The sequence below is a fragment of the Ctenopharyngodon idella genome, chromosome 22 (genome assembly GCF_019924925.1).
Source record: "Ctenopharyngodon idella isolate HZGC_01 chromosome 22, HZGC01, whole genome shotgun sequence".
Lineage (NCBI taxonomy): Eukaryota > Metazoa > Chordata > Actinopteri > Cypriniformes > Xenocyprididae > Ctenopharyngodon > Ctenopharyngodon idella.
Window position 1 is genome coordinate 4478587 of NC_067241.1, and position 20609 is coordinate 4499195.

Genomic DNA, 20609 nt, shown 5'->3' on the forward strand with positions numbered 1-20609 from the left:
GAGTCGTGACAAAATTCATGCATTTCTTTAGTTTTATTCATATACTCAAGCAATTATAAAACAATTATGGCTCTTGCCAGTCCGCACTGCCACACTGTGTATATATATATATATATATAATATATACAGTGTTCATTCTACACCTTTAATTACACTCCAACATTTTATAATCAGACTCAGTGACCCTTTATGCATGAGAAGCATAATAAAGTGAACACCAACCCTCCCCCTTTTCCCAGAATTCTCTCACCAGCCGAATGTAAAACAGCACTACAGACAGAGAGAGAGAGAGAAGGAATGTAAGAATGGGTTTGTGTGTACCTGTGACCAACAACCAACTCGCACACACTTGTAGCTCAGAGTTCAAATGTGTGCCATGGTTATTACAATCAACATAATCCTTTTCATAGGGCCAGTCCAACTCATCAACGTGGCTATTATGCAAATCCAGTTCCCACCACACATGGTGAGATATCCATTCCTGCTCTCCTAATGAGATTGATGTGGCCTCATCTGATGCTGCTGGAACTCTCAAATGAGACAAGAAAAAAAAATTAAACTGCTGTGTTATAAATGACAGTAATTAGTGTACGATCTGCCATTTACAGCTGATTCAGAGTCGGTGTTGAACACCTTCATCTTAAAGGGATAGTTCACCCAAAAATGAAAACAACATGGAACAAAATTCGAAAAAACTAGAAGCTGAGATTGATCTAACACCAGAGGTGAAATGTTCAGAACCTCAAACCTTGTGAGAAAAAAATGAAATGACACTTATAATGTAGAGTTTAGAAAGAGTGAAAATGCAGATGTCTTTTTCTCTCTGTTTTTATTCATCTAACAGGTGAAACTGTAAAGTGCTACTTTCAGTCTCTATTGTTTCATAACTCTGTGATTATCTGATGTAAGTGCTCAGTGCTTTTGCGCTTCACATAACTCGAGCAGCAAGAAACAGGCTCTTTTATTTAATGGCTACTTTCTACACATCATTTCCACAGTCCTCCAGGGGTTTTTGTAATATCCAATAATTGTAGGATGGAGTTTGGAAATGTGCAATATTCACCTCAAGAATTGAAGTATAATGATACCCAAAACTATTGTGCATTATTTGAGTAGTCTTTTTGTTGTTAGTTATTCTTTTATACACTACCGATCAAAAGTTGATGTTTTTTTAAAATAAATAAATACTTTTATTTAGCATTAGCAAGGATGCATTAACTTGATCAGAAGTGACAGTAAATACTTTTACATTGTCACAAAACATTTCTAATTTTTTTTATCTTTCTATTCATCCTGAAAAAATGTATCATGGTTTCCACAAAAATATTAAGCAGCACAACTGTTTTCAACACTGATAATAATAAGAAGTGTTTATAGCAAATTAAGTAGCCCATATGCAAAAACAACTTTTAACAGGCCCCAAAAAACAAGTTTAACAAAGTGGCGTTCATAGACATTTACTGTAGCGTATTAGAAAAATACCATACCTTCGCAAAGGGCATTTATTTATATATCATTATTTTCATTCTAGTAGCCTTATAAATACATAATCTATGTAAAGTAACAGGCCATCCAGATTCAACACTAGAGTAATATTAGTATTAGTAGTCAAAAATTGTCTATTGAGCAAGTTACCTAATAAATAAACTAACGATCGCTGCATCAAACACATCTTTAACAAATATAAGTCTAAAAATATAGCTGCAAGCAGCAATTGGGGGCCAAGCACCGAAGGCATTGAAAATAAGAAATAATGAGAAAAGTGTTTGGGTTGTAGCGCAGCGCAGTGCAGAGCCGTAAGGGTAAAAACTGCAGAAATTGAATGTACATGAAAAAAGGTGGTTCAGAAGTAGAGGTGAGAATGAAATCAAAATGAACAGAATAAGAAATAAGAAATAATAAGAAAAATGTCTGGGTTGTAAGGTAATGCAGAGCAGGAAGAGAGAAAAAAATGACCAGAAGCTGAGATGAAAATGAACACAGAATGAATCAGAAGAAGAAAGACTAGTACAATACTTATTGGGATAATAAAGGAATTAAACTGACACGTTACAAACAATTTTAAAAGTTGCCCCACACGGGACTTGAACCTACAGTCTATGGATCTGGTGACTGACACTCAACTCATTGCACCACTGGGCAGATGCTTTGACACACTTGCCAAACTTCAGTAGTTCATGTAACAAACTCAAAATGAAGATTTTTTTTTTATATATATAAAAATGCACCAAATGTAATATTATTTTTAGTTTAGATCATTCTAGGAAACACTCAATATCTGGAACATAAAAATGTTTTACAAAATAACCAATTAGCATGCTAAGCTAACTAGCATAAAACAACAAACACAGGCAAGGTCACATTCAGAGACAAATATCTTGGGAACAGTAGCGAATATCAAAAATCCGTTCAGTCACATCTGAGCCGATTTTGGATTAAATTTGTAGGAGGAGTAGCGAAAAAACTGTTTTTCATTTACTTAAATATGGCAGATCTTCATTTTCTGACAAACTGTTCAAAAGTTATTGGCCAAAAAAGCCACTTTTCAGATCTCATGACCTGTAGGTGGTGCTGTTCCCAAATTTGGTATGGACCCTCACATCGTTCCGATGAAGCGTACCAATTTTTCTTTCGATTGCTCAAAGTTTGGCCGAGATACAGCTTCTGAACCAATTTTGGGTCGACCTTGTTAACTTTGTGACATCATAACTTTTTTTTCTTTTTTTTTACCAGTACAAAAAAAAATTCTGTTCAGTCATTTCTGTGCAGCTTTGTTCAGAGATCATGTGATCAAAGTTTGGACAAAATTTGAAGGTGGAGTAGCGAAAAAATAGAATGTACTTTTCAAAATGGCCGCTACTGTAAAGGGTGGAGTGTTAATGCAAGATGTTGAATGGCATCAGCATGAAGAGACGAATCAGATGTACTAAATTCGATTTTTCTAGAGCAAATGGTTCAAAAGTTATAACCTTTAGAAAAGTGAATTTTTGAACTGGTGGTGGCGCTATAGAGTTAGTCATAGAGACTCCAAATTTGGTCCAATGACTTTTCATGACCATCTCTACAATTGTCCCAAATTTTCTCATGTTCTGTTAATCCTTCGGTGCTTGGCCCCTAATTACAAGGCATAGCCACACATCGCAATGTCAGTACCAAACTACTGCAAGCAAACACAGACAACCTTGGCATGGTGGCCTAATGAAATACACATAGCAGACAAAAAGATGTAAAAAATTAATACACTACTCAGTCATTTTAGTAGCACTTTCCAGGGCTTCTTTTCAGCGAATTCACCCACAATGTCCTTGCGACTAACTTCTCCACAACTTCTCCACAATGTCCTTGCGACTAACCTCTCTTTCCTCTTTAAGGCCCCCCTTTTATGTTTGTATTGATGTCCATCCTTCTTTACAGCTAGCTACAGAGACATGACATGCAGGAAAATATATTTTTATTTTTACATGAATTAAGAATTTGTTCCCTGTTTTTAATTAAATCAAAACAAGGGCTCGAACAGCATTTCCACTATTTATTAAAATGAGGGAATGAATTCTTAATTTGTGGCCATGATGATAAATGTATTTTTTTTCCCCACGCTATGTGCAGGGCTCCGTACAAATCTACGGCATCCACAGGGTGCAACAATAACAAATGTACACAAGAAATAACTCAGTGTACAATGCAATAGTCAATGAATATTTTTAATCACTGAACAATGGCAATTCTGATTCAATGCAGTGGAGTTGTTGGTCAACTGAGCGAGTTTTGAGCCGTACAGGCAATGAAGGAAATGATGTCATAGCTTTATGGAGCCCATATCCACATGCATACCCAGATGCTACGCCAATGTAGAGCACCAAATCAGCATATTAAATTGATTTCCGAAGGATCATGTGACACTGAAGACTGGAGTAATGATGCTGAAAATTCAACTTTGCCATCACAGGAATAAATTACATTTTAAAACATAGTAAATAAGAAAACAGTTATTTTAAATTGTAATATTTTTTATTTATAGTAGTTCAACTCTGAGGGGTCACTAAGGCAACATAATTTATACAGCTGGCAAATTTGCATGTTCTAACTAATCCCACACATTGGTTTAAGAAAAAAAAGAAATCATTATCAGCTCATCAGGGAACATTTTATCAGATGAAAACATCGCCAAATGTTGCTTGAGCATTTGCTTAGTGGTTATTAATTAAAAGTTCTTAAGCGAACCCTCTTATGAATATGCTGCTCTGAGGGTAAATGGTGAGGAGTAATTGAGGTAGAGAGTAATAAATGGACTGCGATGATTAATTGAAGTGTATGTGGATATTTACAGAACAATCCCACTATCATTCACTCATTTAGTAATGTATCTTTTACTCTCTCTATTTCTCTCTCTGTTGCATTATTCAATATGAATGACTAATGGAATCCAGACTTCCCTTTTTTTCTGTAGCTCTCTCTGTGCTGCTATACTCAGTTTCTTTCTGAGTCTGTTTTCATGATGGTTTCTGTAGTGCAGTAATAAGCAGTTCAGATTCAAAGGGAACTTCATCAATTTTGACAAACGTTTGAAAATTTTTATACTAACAACTTGCTTAGAAGTACATATACACCTTGTCTTGTCGAGCAAACAAGCTTTAAATTGTTAGTCTCACATACTCGCTCTCTCTGTCTTTTAGATGAAGCTGGTTTGAGGGGATTCACACGGGACCCATCTCAGTTGCAGGGTGCTATCCTGCGCACAACTCTGAAGAAGAGTCCTCAGGGCTTCGGTTTCACCATCATCGGTGGAGACCGACCAGATGAATTCCTTCAAGTGAAAAACGTACTGAGAGACGGACCCGCCGCACACGATAACAAAATCGCTTCGGGTAAATCCGCGTGGCTCCTGTTTATTTAGCTCTGAGGCAACTTGTTGCATGTTTTATGAATATCAGGTAATTAATTTGATCTAAGTATAGATAAACGCATTAACACCCTGGCTCAATCTCGCATTGTCGGTTGCCACATCCATTTCTTGGCACATTGCTGGGTTACCAGATTCCAAGTAAATAATCCTGAGAAAGTGCCCACAGCGGGATCGCATGGATAGCGATAGAATAAATCAGAATCAGTGGGTGAGCATCAGGGGAACTGGCTTTCCTGCAGAGTCGCGTTTGGCGCTAATTGCAGCGCTTACACTAACACTCACTACCCTCCATTACAACATGAGGGAAACAACTGCCAGTATACTTCAGCTCCCTGGAGTCATCAGTCTATACATAGAATTGTAAAACAGTTTAACCGAGATATACATTTAATTCTGGATTCAAGTGCGGTGCAATAAACATGCTTCAGCTGGCTCAAAGAGGCATGCCGAGAGGTAAATTCATCTGCATCCAATTTCTTTATGCAAATTCTTACGTTTTGTCAACAAGCTATCAAAAAAGCAATTGAGGGCTGTTTATGAGCGTCTTTTTGAGTTGACCTGGCAAAACATTAAATTACAAATATATTGTAATTGTAGATTCTCACTGTTTACTTGTGTTGGTATTTGTCTTGCACTGCCAGACTTTTGACGTGCAGTATAAAGTCTTGTCCTCAACTCATTTAAATTTATTTTGGCCAAAAAGGACCCACTTAGTAGAAGAGACCATCTGATTGACACGCAAACAACCAGTGACAGTTTGTTTCATTCTTATGTGTCGCTTAGGGGTGGGATTCATTTAAAAAAGTTGTTGTGTTGTGCAAAATTCACATAATGTTCAAAATTTTGGGGTCAGTAAGATTTTTTGCGCTCTCATTCTCAGAAAGGCTGAATTTGTTTGATCAAAAATACAGTAAAAACAATAATATTGTGAAATATTATTACAATTTCAAATGGCTTTCTGTTTTAATATATTTTGAAATATAATTTATTCCTGTGATGGCAAAGCTGAATTTTCAGCAGCCATTACTACAGTCATCAGTGTCACATGATCCTTCAGAAACCATTATAATCTTGATGCTCAAGTAACATTTCTGATTATTATCAATGTTGGAAACAGTTGTGCTGCCTAATATGTTTGTGGAAACCGTGATACATTTATTTTTCAGTATTCTTTGATGAATAGAAAGTTTAAAAAAAGAATAGCATTTATTCAAAATTGCCTGAAGTCAGCCAAGCAGCTCAGAACTGATGATTTCAGTCAGTGCTTGTCGTTTTTATGCAATATTCATCAGGCCGGTCAGTGAGAAGTAATTTACATTTTTGTTAACATAACATGTAGAGCTCACCATGATCTGAAAACTAATACCATCATGGCTAGTTGTAGACCTGGCTCAATTACTTGTGAGATCCTGGCGATTGGAAAGAAACATTGATGCTTGTGGAGCTTTGACAGAATGTGTTTTCCATGCCAATATTACTGTATAAGCAGCAGGATGACTCAGGTAGAACAGTCACTTTCAAGAAGTGAAGCGAGCCTGGAAGGATGCCATTGATTGGTCCGGAGTAGAAAAGGATGCAGGAATCCCCAAACGTTCTCTGTATTGATCAATAGACACACTTACCATTAGATAGACTGCACCAACTGAGCGGATCATTGACTTTAGCTCGAGTAATGGTTATGTGGGCACTGCCTCTTTATCATACTCATACACATTCCCCCATGAACAGAACAGAAGGAGCCAAGACAGATCTCATTGCTGGAATCAGAATGAACAGTTTAAACTCTCTGGCAGGATTTGTGTTTGAGTTGAAATTGACACGGTAGTCATGTTCCAGATCCTAGTGGGCTGCCTTGCTGTCTATTGTCTAGGTGCACAGCTATCTTCAAAGTCACTATGCTGGGTAAAATTATATCTTATTTGTGACTGATTTAAAAGGCTCTATATAGACTTTAATGGACAACTTTAATGGTCACTCACATCCCACACACATATGAATTGAGTCTAATGTTGCTAAGCTAAAGCAAACTGCATAGCACACACAGATATTGGGTGAAATTGTTTTTAAAGGAGTGTTTGATTATGATTTTACTTTTTTAACTTTAGTTAGTGTGTAATGTTGCTGTTAGAGCATAAACGACGTATGCAAAGTTATGACGCTCAAAGTTCAATGCAAAGGGAGATATTTTCTTTTACAGAAATTGCTTTTTAAGGACTACAACAAATGGCTGGTAGGGATTACAATGAGCTACAATGACATCACAAACCCAAAAATGTACATAAACCTTGCCCCCGAGAACACGCAACAAAGGGGTTGAGGCCATGTTGGGCTGCTTTAAAGAAGAGGAAGAGTTGTTGTAGTAGAGTGTTGTTACCATGCCGTCGTTTTACGCTGCACTGCTTCACAAATGAGGGTCAATTCAACGCTGGATTTGCACAAAAGATTAACATGACAGCACATGCTAGTCGATGAGCTGAGTCGAATCAACTCCACAGCAACTACATAAATTTATCCACTATCAGTTCAGAAATATCCAGATGCATTCTAAAAGTTGTAACTTCTTCCTGAGTCTCTCCATCAGTGTCCAACTCCGGTTTGAACAATGTAAGGCTGAACACCGTTACTGACAATCGTCATTTTGACTGCGTGAGATTCTCCAGCTTTGTTGTTGTTGAGCAACTGAAGCGTAAGCTGTTAAAGCTCCGCCCTCTTCTGGAAAGTGGGCGGGGAGCAGCAGCTCATTTGCATTCAAAGGGAACACACACAAAAATGGCGTGTTTTTGCTCATACCCAAATAAGGGCAAATTTGACAAGCTATAATAAATTATCTGTGGGGTATTTTGAGCTGAAACTTCACAGACATATTCTGGGGACACCAGAGACTTATATTACATCTCGTAAAAAGGGCATTATAGGTCCCCTTTAATAAGAACTAATTATGAACAGTTTTTGTTGGTACTTTTCAGTACTGAAAAAATATATTTTTCACTAAAATTGATGCAATACATTTTGGAAGTGCCTTAGACATTCATGAAATGTAATGAAATATACTGTAATGACTGTGGTGAAATAGAAATTATAGATGAAAATCTTAAACTTAACAAAAATAGAATATAAAAGAAATATTGCCCTGGTGGCTAATTTAAATAAAATAAGTTTAAGTACTAAAATTACTAAAACTAAAGTAAAAATAAAGCTAAATAGAAATATAAAAAAGTACAAAAATACAAATATATACAAAAGCATATAACAAAATAAACCTAAAGTGAAAATATGAAAATAAAAGCTAATTAAAATATACTATAATAGTATATAAATAATACTAAAAGCACATATTACAAACAAATATTGGGGTAAATAGTGGATTTGAATTAGACGGAACAAATAGTCATTACAAAATAATTGTCAGAAATGTCAAAACAAGGTATTTTACAATGCATAAAAACTTTGCTCCATTCTGTTTGAAACAGCTTTTGCATCAGGATTGCAGTTTTGGTGCCTAAACATGCTGTCTAGATAGGCAGCACACTAGCGTTTAGCACAGAACTGACATCTGCTTCATTCATGCTTATTCTTCCTCTGTTGTTTAGGTGATGTTATAGTGGACATAAACGGTGCATGCGTGCTGGGCAAGACACATGCAGATGTGGTGCAGATGTTCCAGTCCATTCCTGTGAATCAGTATGTGGATATGGTCTTGTGCCGTGGATACCCACTCCCAGAAGACACCAATTCCAGCGAAGAGGGCACAGGCGACTTAATGACTGCCATGCCGGGGATGGATGGGCAGCCCATCCATTCAGACAACACCCCCTCCCTGCAGGACCTCCATTACATGACCACCGATGGCAGACACCCGGCTGCAGCAATGCCCAACGGACGCTACCCAGAGGCGGGGGAGACCACCCTGCTGCAGCCCGAGCTGATCAGCGTGCCTTTGGTAAAGGGGCCGAGTGGATTCGGCTTTGCCATCGCAGACTGTCCGCTGGGCCAGAAGGTGAAGATGATTCTGGACGCGCAATGGTGCCGAGGTCTGCTGAAGGGGGATGTGATAAAGGAAATTAACAGGCAGAACGTACAGACCCTCTCCCATGCGCAGGTGGTGGACATCCTCAAAGACCTGCCCGTGGGCAGCGAGGTCAACGTGCTGGTGCTCAGAGGAGGTGAGTGATGGAGAGAGTGTAACCAATTACATCCAAATTATTTTGACTGCACCCCCATTGCATGCCAGATCTGGCCCTAGTGAGAGTTAAAGGGATATTTCGCCCAAACATTTATATTCTTTATTAGTTATTCTGTCATCATTTATAGTTATTTTAATATTTTTTGATGTACTATTGTAGTATTTATTAATATATTAAATTCACTTGGCCACTAACTGAAATAAAATAAGTTTTAGTTGAAAAGTTTAGTTGTTTAAAAAAGCTAAAAAACTAATAAAAATGACAAAATCACATTTTTAATATTTCTGTTTAGATTTAATTTTTATCTCAGTTTTACTTTTAGTACTTCAACTTGATTTTCAACTCCTTTTATTTCAGTTAGCTGCCAAGGCAACATTTCTAATTTTTATTTAAGTTTTTCATCTACTTTTTATTTTTTATTTTATTTTAGCTTTATTGTGATTAACAAAAAGTTTTAGGGGCCCTTTACAACTAAAAACTGAAAACTTTTTATGCGTTTTGGCCATTCATTTACACAAAAATGTCATTTTGCAGGTCTGAAAATGCATACTTTTGAAAACGGGTTTCAAAGTGCACGTTTTTGAAAACGATACCGTTATTGTCTCCGTGTAAACTACAAAATCCTGAATTTGTGAAAAGGTGATGTCATGCACATATGTATTGCGTGTTCAGTCTATAGGCGCATAGTTTTTATTTACAAAGTGACATCGCCAACTACTGGCCTGGCACCATAATGCAGCATTTTTAATCATTTTCGCGATCATTTTTATTTTGACAATATTGTCATCTGTAAGTGAAAAACTAAAGGAAAGTGTAAACGTACCCTTAGTTAACAATAACAACTCTGTCATCATCCTCATGTCGTTTCAAACCTGAATGACTTTCTTCTGTGGAACATTATTCCACACACATACACACACACACACACATATATATATATATAATTTTTTAGTTTTTTTTACAAAATGTCTTTTTTCATACAGTGAAATTCAGTGGTGTCCAATAAATGTTTGTTCCTCATTTAGAAATGTTTGTGTTCTACAAAAGAAAGCCAGTCATACGACATGAGGATGAGTAACTGATGACAGAGTTTTCATTTTTGGTGAACTATCTCTTTAAAGAAAGAAGGCAAACTTTAGTTAAAGAAAAAGAAAGTGATTTATGTAAACTAAAGATGTGTGAAGAAGAATAGCGTGAGAGACATAGCAGGGAGGGTGAGAGCTGAAGCGAGAGACGGTTGTGTTTGTGAGTGAGAGATCTTCACATTTTAGTGAGACTGAACATCATATATCACTACGATACCGCTAACACGTAAAGGAAAGAGCATTCACACTTATGTGCCGTGACACTGAAAACAGATTGCACAATCTCGGTACAGCAGGTTACTGGGGTGATTAATGTTAATTTGTTAAGTAATCGAGATAAAGTGATGTCATTCTTAATTACTTTTCATTTGGGTACAAAGTCTCTCATTACAACTTCATTTTGTGCTGCTGCAGTTTGTGGACACTTTATCATTAGTTTATATACAGTAGATGGAAAACTCAACAAAAACAGTTGTTACACCAGTTCTCCTGAACTTGCAGAGAAAACCCCCGACAGCGTTTTAATTGAACTGAAGCCTGTATTTGCATGCACAGCAGCGGGCACATAGCAGCTATTACACACAGATCTATATTGCATCTAGTCTGTGGTTTGTCTGGAGCCCAAGTGAGAATATCAGGTTCTGTGTTCATTTGCTCACTTCCAAGATTCGCCTGTCACAGCGCTGCCATCGGGTTGTGGCTACAAAAGGTCAAGCGTATTCATAAGCAAGCTTTTCTTCACTGACTTATACAAACACAATGATATGCTTGAAAATCTGCACGAAGCACAGCATACAGCAGGTGTGGATGTTCTACATTGTCATTTATTTTAAATTAAGACAGCTAGGCCTGATTAGTATTGAAAGTTAACGTGCAGGGCTTTGTCATATTCCACACACATACTGTACATAAACATGCCTGCCACAGGCCATTATACCACACATTGTGTATATATTATGTCATCTAATTTACTTTTCCAGTATACATAAATGCAATGTGGAGTACACTGCCCCTTAGTGGCCACTGTTCATTTTTGATGTTTTGTCCACTGTATTAATATAAACCAGATTGAAATCCAGCTTCAGGAATGAAACGTTTTGGATTTTAATAATTTTTTCTATTCCTATACACTACCGTTCAAAAGTTTGGGGTCAGTAAGGTTTGTTTAATGCTATTTTAATATATTTTAAAATGTAATGTATTCCTGAGATTTCTGAATTGATGTTGATGAATTTTCAACAGCCATTGGTCCAGTCTTCAGGTCACATACACTGAAGACTGGACCAATAGCTGTTGAAAATTCATCAACATCAATTCAGAAATCATTCTAATATACTGATTTGGTGCTCAAGAAATATTTCTTATTATTATTAATGTTGAAAAGAGTTGTGCTGCTTAATATATTTGTGGAAACCGTGATGCATTTTTTTTCAGGATTTGTTGATGAACTGAAAGTTCAAAACAACAGCATTTGAAATAGAAATGTTTTTTTGTTTTTTTTAATAAATGTCTTTATTCTCACTTTTGATCAATTCAATTCTGAATGAAAGTATTTTTTTCTTTTTTTTAAAAAAAAAAAAAAAAAAAAAAACTAACCCAAACATTTGAATGGTAGTGTATATTATGTATTTAACATGGAGACTTGTTGACATGATTAATATTTTTCATACTTCTTGATATTAGTATTAATGGTAAATTGTGCAAATTGTGTGGTTCCACGCAACTATATTGAGTAATTTGTACAAATAACAATTTAGTTGTATGAACAAAAGAAATTCAAGTAAAGCTGACAAAATGTCTTTGAGTAAATACAAATAATTTGAATTTGTCAGTTACATAATATTTATATGTGTAGTTTACTTGATGTTATGATTATTACGCAAGGTGAACATATTTATTGACTTAATTTACCTTATTAAATTAACTATCTGCTCTACAAAATGCACTTAAAAAAATAACTAATTGATCAAACTCAATTGAATTGAGAGCAGGAATTCCATCCTAAACATGCGAATATGAGGCGCACAGCCTGCAGGCGACACTCTTCTGCATAATGGTAACCACAAAATTCAAAAACATGACAGAAACACCTCTAAATGTCCAACATAACTGAACATTAAACACCATCATAAATGAACAACATCTTTCCCTTTACTGAAAAACACATAAAATAACACTTTAATCCCTAAATTTACTCTCCTAATGCAGTCCCTACGGATCCACTGCCCAGTTAGTTATGTCAACATTAATTTGTGCGTTTCACTCAGCAATGTTAAGTTGACTGAACAAACACTTAAGTAAAGCTGACAATACTCATTTTTAGTAGAAATAACTCAGTTAAATTACGTTCATGTAGTTACATCAGTTTAAGTAATGTGAACAAGGATGGATTGAGTGAATCTAACAACAGTGAAAGTTCATTTTTTTTGAGTGATGCTCTGTTTGTTTGAGCATCCTGACAGCAACATTGGCTCAACCAATGGCATAAGTTTGGGGCGGGGTTATCTGTTTATCAGACAAATGACAGACTAAAATGACACTCTCCACATTTAAAGGTTTTAAATTTAATAAATGAACTGATGAACTGCCTTTTTTCCAGCAATAAACGTCCCTGACTAATTTAGTCTCGGAACGTTCTTTTCTAACTGAACTTGCTCATTCTCATTTCCCTCTTTGTATCTGTTTGTGCCTGCAGGTCAGACATCTCCCGTGAAGTCTCTGAAACCTGTAAGTTCAGCTAAATGTCTTTTAATTACTCAATTTTGGGGATTTAATTCAGACGCACTGGGGAATTTTGATGAAATGAAGATGAAACATGATGAATTATTTATCGGCCTCGATCTCAGTTTTTCAGCAAAGCGGGTTCCTTGCGGTCGTACATTATTCACAGAGCAAGTGCCAAACGCTATAATGTTATTTTAAGAGCAGGATGTGGTGAATCACTTAGAGGCAAACAACAGCTTCTACAGTGAACATCGCTGCTGAGTCAACAGGCCCTGAAGGAGCACTTCCTAGTGGGCTTCTCTCACGAGTATTTCTTACACAGGCTCTAATGTTGATTATCTATTTCAGTGCGTGTATAGTATTGTATTCAGCACGGATATAAATAGTGTGAGTCATAAAGACACGCTTTGACTGACTGCAGGACAAATAATGACAATTCCTGCTTGATTTGTACATGATCTAATAGATCAATGTATCACATTTTCAATAAATAGTCAAAACAGACTGTTTCTTTATAACCTAGTGATGCCAAGGTTTAGAATAGTACTTGGGATAGTGTTATTCACTAAAGTGCTGAAACATTGATGAAGCTTGAGTAATGTTTGTTGCTGTGTGTGTCCATCTGTTCATTTAGATCACTTCAGCTATTCCCATTACCCAGAAGCAGGACATTGCCACCAGCTCCATCAGTACTGAAACTCCCACTCCGGCTGAGCCTGCACCCCAGTCCCTCCCCTTCCCTCCGCATGCCATCCGCTCCAGCTCCCCAAAACTGGACCCATCTGAGCTCTACCTCAAGTCTAAAGCCATGCTGGACAGCAAACGTGAGTTTCACCTTGACATTTGTGAGCTGGTTGTGGTCATGTCAGACAAAATTGTTGTTTAAACCACAATATTTATGGAGTGTCTATTTACACTAAGTGCAAATAGCATCCCTTTTTGGCAAACACTATTTACACTAGCTCCGCCCACCAATGTCTGGTTGGGCCACTCGAGTTTTAAAAAAGATGCATCGGATTTAATGTCTTCAGTGGTCCAGCAGTAGTGAGTAAGGCTCGCAGACCTGGCTTTTAACACGATCGACGCGGGTTCGAATCCGCCTTTTACAAAGCTCCCATTTATTTTCAATAAAAATGAAAATAATGTTCTAAAAGTGGAAATAAACTGCGAACAAGTGTTTAATAATATTAGAAGTGTTTATTGGGTAGGATTAGGGGAAGTTGTAGGGAGGGTTTTTATTTTCTCAATAAGGCAGCATCCATTTAATAATTTTAATAAATGTAATCATTTACACCCTATGATATTATTGCATCCTGTTAATGTACAAAAATACTTACGTGCAAATAGTATCTGCCAATATAAAGTATAAATAACATCTAATTACTATTTACTTTTATTGCAAATAACTGATACTTTTACATGGTGTAAATTTCACCTAGTGTAAATAGCATATCACTAATAAAATGCTGCTATTGTCACTTAGTATAAATAGGATATATTGCTATTTTCACTTAAATAGCATCTGTCGCTAAGAAAATATGCTATTTTCACTTAGTGTAAATAGCATCTATCACTATTTGCACTTAGTGCAAATAGCCGCTGCCCAATATTTATGGCTAATTTTGCTGTTTTTTTTTTTTTGTTTTTTTTACAGCCTCCAACACTAAAGAGTTGGACGTGTTTATCAAGAGGAACCAGGAGACTGGATTCGGGTTCAGAGTGCTGGGAGGAGAAGGACCGGATCAGCCAGTGAGTGTTGACATGCTTTGCAGTGATTCGTCACCATATTGTCACAACAGAAAATGATGTGACCTTTAACCAAGCCATCTCCCTTTAGGTGTACATTGGTGCCATCGTTCCTCTGGGTGCCGCAGAGAAGGATGGGCGTCTGCGGGCTGGAGATGAGCTCATATGTATTGACGGCGTTCCCGTCAAAGGCAAATCTCACAAACAAGTTCTGGAGCTCATGACCAACGCTGCCCGCAACGGGCAGGTGATGTTGACCGTGCGCAGAAAGCTCACCTATTCAGGTTTGTACCCTGTTGCTGTGTATCCGTATATGATTAGTGCATGCCTGCGTTTATGTCCTGACTGCTGTAGATGTCCTCAAGAGGTTTCAGTCATACCCAACACTCATTTCTGGAAAACGATCCACTCCTTGTGGGGAATGAGTGTTTCGCTCCATTAGTTCTGAGTGAAAGGCTGAGTTGAGCTATAAAATAATAACCACTAAATCAAAATTTAATGACCAGTGTTTTCAGTCAAAGCAGAGGACTCTTTATGTGCTAACAAAACAATGACTCAGAAGTGCTGAGTAACCATAAAAGAAAGACGCCTCTAGACAACACACACTGGGTAATTTGGAAAAAACTTCAATTATGAAGCCATTATGAAATTTGGCTTTATGCCTCATAGCAGTTTTTTTCAACTCTTCCATAAATGTTCTTTTTCAGGGTTTTTTTTCACGAATCATCAGGGCCAGATGGCATCGACTCTGTTTTGCAGAATGTAAATGACAAATTGTGTTTAACTAGGACTGAGTGTACAATGTTATTAGTTGTTTAAAGCATAATCAAATTATCCTAACTATTTTATTAACAATACAAGAGGTTGGAGAATAGCACTAGTAATTAACACTAGAAAAGCTTAATCTGGCTTTGGCGAGTATTTAAAACAGAATTATTCACCATTGACCAGTCACTTTATAAGTAACTGTAAGTTGAACTGTAAAAATGATCCACACAACATCGGTGCAACATCATTGTTGGCTAAATTTGTACATGGTAGAGTACCGGTGTTGTATTGTTAACTAAAACTGAAAAAAAAAAAAATAAATAAATAAATATATATATATATATATATATATATATATATATATATATATATATATAAGCAAATTCAAAATATAAATAAATACTATAATGGTATATAAATATTAAAATAATACTGTACAGTACAAATCTGTAGTGTTTGGTGTGGAACACCATAAATCTTTGTTAATTTAAACACTGAATATTGGGTATGCTTGAGCAGACAGAGAGGAAGATGATGGAGGACAACCTCAGGCTCCACAAGCTCCAGCACTGGTCAACGGCTCACCCAAACCTCCCCACATCGAGGTGTCCGGCCACAGCCACCCTCAGCCCTACGAAGTCACTCTTCAGCGCAAGGACAACGAGGGATTCGGATTTGTCATCCTCACCTCTAAAAACAAGCCTCCACCTGGAGGTTAGAAATTACTTTCAAAGCTATTCTCCATTAGTCTCTCCTTCTGACCCTACCCCAATTCTTGAGCTTTTTGCTACTTCGCTGTCAGCTTCAGACAGCAGTTCTATTGCATTAGATGTGCAACTACAGACTCATAACGTTGTAGAAAATGTGGCTGAAATTACGTCTTTCATCCAGTCGCTTGAAGGTGTGATTTACTGTACAATGCAATTACAATAATAAAATCAAAGCTAGCTTTGCTATGAAGTATAACAGCAATAAACCCAGAGCTGTAACAAAACGGCTCATTCAGATATAATGGCTATTACTGTTAGCTCTGAATAAGGGGAAACGCTGTGAACATTTGTAAGACTTTGACATATTAGTACAATTTAAAATAACTCTTTTCTGTTTTAAAATGTATTTTTTTCTGTGATGTCAAAGGAGAATATAAAGCATCATTACTCCAGTCTTCAGTGTCACATGATCCTTCAGAAATCATTCTAAAATGCTGATTTGCTGTTTAAGAAACATCTCTTATTATTGTATTATTCTTATATATCAATGTTTTTTTTTAATGTTATATAATGTTTATAATATTTTTTTGGAAACTGTGATACATTTTTTTCAGGATTTTTTTTTAATAGAAAGTTCAAAAGAACAGTATTTATCTATAGATACTAGAAATCAAGAAATCTTTTGTAACATTTTAAATGCCTTTACTGTCACTTTTAATCATTTTAAAGCATCCTTGCTGAATAAATGTAGTGATTTCTAGCAAAAAAAAAATTATATTTACGCCTTTAATTACCAAAAATACCCTGGCGTGGTCATTTAATATATGTACCATGTAATGCAGGATGTTTTTCCTGATCATGTGACACGGCATCATGTGACTGTAGTCTGTCAGTATGTCTAAGATGTATAAATGAAATAACCATTGATCTTTCCGTCCTCAGTTATCCCCCATAAGATTGGTCGCATCATAGACGGCAGTCCCACAGACCGCAGCGGTCGGCTAAAAGTGGGTGACCGCATCTCTGCTGTGAACGGCCAGTCCATTATTGAGCTGTCACACAACGACATTGTGCAGCTTATCAAAGAAGCTGGAAACGCTGTCACCCTCACGGTTGTGCCTGAGGAGGGTAAGCTTTTGGGAAAATATATTTTATCTTCATTATGTTTGTAATAAATGAGCTGGTGGAAGGAAGCAGTAGATTGCATATTTATTTTTTCTGTAACAGAAAAGCGGTTAAGGCATTTGACTTTGAAGATCGAAAATGATACTTGGGACGGAGTTGTGTGTGTATATGTGTTTCTGCCACACTGATAATCCTATTTATTTTTCAGAACACAGCGGACCTCCGTCAGGCACTAGTTCAGCCAAGCAGAGCCCAGCCTCTCAGCACAGAGCTGTGGGACAGCAGCCTGCCAACCGAGATGACAGGTACAAGCTCCATCCCAACGGCCAGTTCAGTCATAACATGCACATACACACACAAAATGGTTCTACAGAAACTGCATCCGTCCTGCCAATAAAAAGAATGATTTCTAAAGGATCATGTGACACTGAAGACTGGAGTAATGATGCTGAATTCAGCTTTGCCATCGCAGAAATAACTTATATTTTCAAGTATATTAAAATAGAAAACAATATTACTGTTTTTACTGTATGTTTAATCAAATAAATGCAGTTTTGGTGAGCATAAGAGAAGATTATTTCAAAAACATTACAAATCTTACCAACCCTAAACTTTTGAATGGTAGTGTACGTCCACTGTTGGATATTGTTAGTAAACTTTTTTTTTTTAAGTGTTTTAAGACAGTAGTTCTCAGCTGGTTTGGCCATGGTGGAACCCACATTTTCCCATGGTCATTTAAGGATTAGTTCACTTTAAAATGAACATTAGCCCAAACTTTACTCACCCTCAAGCCATTCTAGGTGTATATGACTTTCTTCTTTCTGATGAACACAATCAGAGTTATTTTAATAAATATCCTGACACATCCAAGCTTTATAATGGCAGTGATGGGGATCAATGAGTATGAGCTGAAAAAAGTGACTCCGTCCACATCCATCCATCATAAATATGTGCTCCACATGGCTCCGGGGGGTTAATAAAGGCCTTCTGAAGCGAAGCGATGAGTTTGTGTAAAAAATATATCCATATTTAAACAAGTTATGAAGTAAAATATGTAGCTTCCGCCAGACCGCCTTCCATATTGAAGTTACAAAGAAAGTGTAAACTGGCGTCACGTCAGTTACACTTTTTACGTAAGTTGAATAGGGAAGGCGTAGGATGTAGCGTAAGCTTTGTGAACTGCAAGAGTTTTACACTTTCTGCGTACATTGAATACGTATAGATATTTTACTTCATAACTTGTTAAATATATTTTAACAAGATATTTTTTGGATATTTTTTTACACAAACGCATCGATTCCCTTCAGAAGGACTTTATTAACCCCCTGGAGCCGTGTGGATTACATATTTATGATGGATGGATGTGGATAGAAGCACTTTCTTCAGCTCATACTCATTGATCCCTATCACTGCCATTATAAAGCTCGGATGCGTCAGGATATTTATTAATATTTCTGCAATTATGTTCATCAGAAAGAAGAAAGTCATATACACCTAGAATGGCTTGAGGGTGAGTAAAGCTTGGGCTAATTTTCATTTCAAAGTGAACTAATCCCTTAAGCCACGACCCAGATTTATAGGAATTTGAACCAAGCAAATTTATTTCTCAAAAATGATTGATAAATACCGTCCTATTTTACTTGACATGCTTATAAATTGATGAATAACCAATTTTTGGTTAAACAATAATGTTAGTAAGTTGGTATGAGCCACTACAGTCATCAAAAATATAGAAAATCACACAAAGTGAAAATAAAGTGGTATTTTGGGTTAAGGTTGCGGAAACTAGTTACCACACACAATACTAACATGAACTGTTAATAAAACATATGGACACTGATCCTGATGAATAGAATAAACATCATACCTGTGTACAAATCATTCCCAGTTAACACACAACATACCAGTTTTTGATAATTCATGACTTACTAATTGACAACTTAGGTACGACGCTGCATGCATGTAATTTCATTTGCTCTTTATATAGTGAAGTGATACACAACATATGCTTCTGCGTTTGCGCATGTTCACAGTATGGCAGGACAGAAAAGTTAATTTTTCTGAGGTGAAAGAGACTTTTTATTTTATAACAAGTTATGAAAATAACGTTAGAATAAAGACACTGACATATATTCTGACAACATCTCATCTGACAGCAGAGACATGTTTATCTCAGGCACTCTTTACTTAAACTATGTCTGACTGAAGTGTCAAGCAGGGTTGCCAGGTTTTCACAACAATACCCGCCCAATTGCTACTCAAAACTAGCCCAATCAAGTTTAACCCCGCTCTCTCAGGGGTAAAATCTGCGTTTCTGGCAGGGTTCCCCTGGTAATATTTGCATTCCAGGGGCTAAATATCATGTTATTTGGGGTCGCTTCAACCCGCAGACATGAAAAACAATCTGTGGCAACAGTGTTAAAGTAGGCCAATTCCACAGGAAAACCATGGACTTGGAAACTCTGGTCAACAGCTTTCATGCACATATTTCAAAATAAAAGTCTTGCATCAGAAAAACATTTAGAATTAAGTTTTGTTGTTGTTTCTTTGACTACACACTCCATGACCCACTCAAAATGGTCTTTGTGACCCACTAGTTGAGAAACACTGTTTTATATTCTTTAAAAGTCAAGACATAAACACCCAAACACATTGTTAGAAAAAACAGCTTGCCTTTTATTCCTGTATGAAACTGTAGTGCCCTTGACCCCTACAGACATGATATCTGTAGACATGATATCTACTCATTCCACTTACATTTTCAATTACCTATTTCCATTTCTCTTCTGTCAAGAATGCTCACCATGTCTCTTTTCATTTCAAGCCCAACACATGGTCCAGGTCATTCTTTTCAGCATAAAATTGAGTGGTCTTGTTGTAAACTCACTCCACAGTCAAGGCTCAGATAAGATGGGCAGCCACTGTCAAAGCTTTTGCCCACACTTAAGACCAACAAAAGGATGTAATGAGCTTTGCAGACCATTGAGACTCTCAGCCTCTTCATAGGAATTACAATTTTGCTGCACATTCTCTTGAACAAAAACGCTCTTAACTGTGCTGGATAACATGACGGTGGATGAACGGAGATGCTTTTATTTTGTTCACCAGTTCATTTAATGCCCTAAAGCAGCTTTAATTGTGTGCCATTTAGGAATGGCATCGAGACGGATGAGAGGAAAGACACCATGGCCCGAGCGGAGTACAAATCCCTGCCTCAGGGTGAGATGGGTACTGTCATCACCTCAGGACCAAAGCAGGTGAGATTTAAATGAAACGGCAGCAGTTCTCCAAGTAATAATTCATGTTACGCTTGCAGTAATAGAGTTCACAGATTATTATGCAACTGACTTAAGTACTTAATTTT

General features: G+C 36.8%; 1 protein-coding gene across 3 annotated transcripts in view; it reads left to right on the plus strand.

Moving 5' to 3' along the window:
* The window catches only part of magi3a (membrane associated guanylate kinase, WW and PDZ domain containing 3a), a 164028-nt gene that overhangs the window by 134783 nt on the left and 8636 nt on the right, over positions 1-20609 (plus strand). For 2 of the 3 annotated variants that reach the window (XM_051879902.1, XM_051879900.1), the window contains 10 exons: positions 4674-4865; positions 8494-9066; positions 12868-12899; positions 13531-13720; positions 14551-14645; positions 14734-14926; positions 15930-16124; positions 17063-17248; positions 17454-17550; positions 20397-20502. In XM_051879902.1, coding sequence (XP_051735862.1) covers positions 4674-4865; positions 8494-9066; positions 12868-12899; positions 13531-13720; positions 14551-14645; positions 14734-14926; positions 15930-16124; positions 17063-17248; positions 17454-17550; positions 20397-20502 — 1859 coding nt within the window. The remainder of the gene's footprint in view (positions 1-4673; positions 4866-8493; positions 9067-12867; positions 12900-13530; positions 13721-14550; positions 14646-14733; positions 14927-15929; positions 16125-17062; positions 17249-17453; positions 17551-20396; positions 20503-20609) is intronic. The other variant, XM_051879901.1, reaches the window with a different exon arrangement.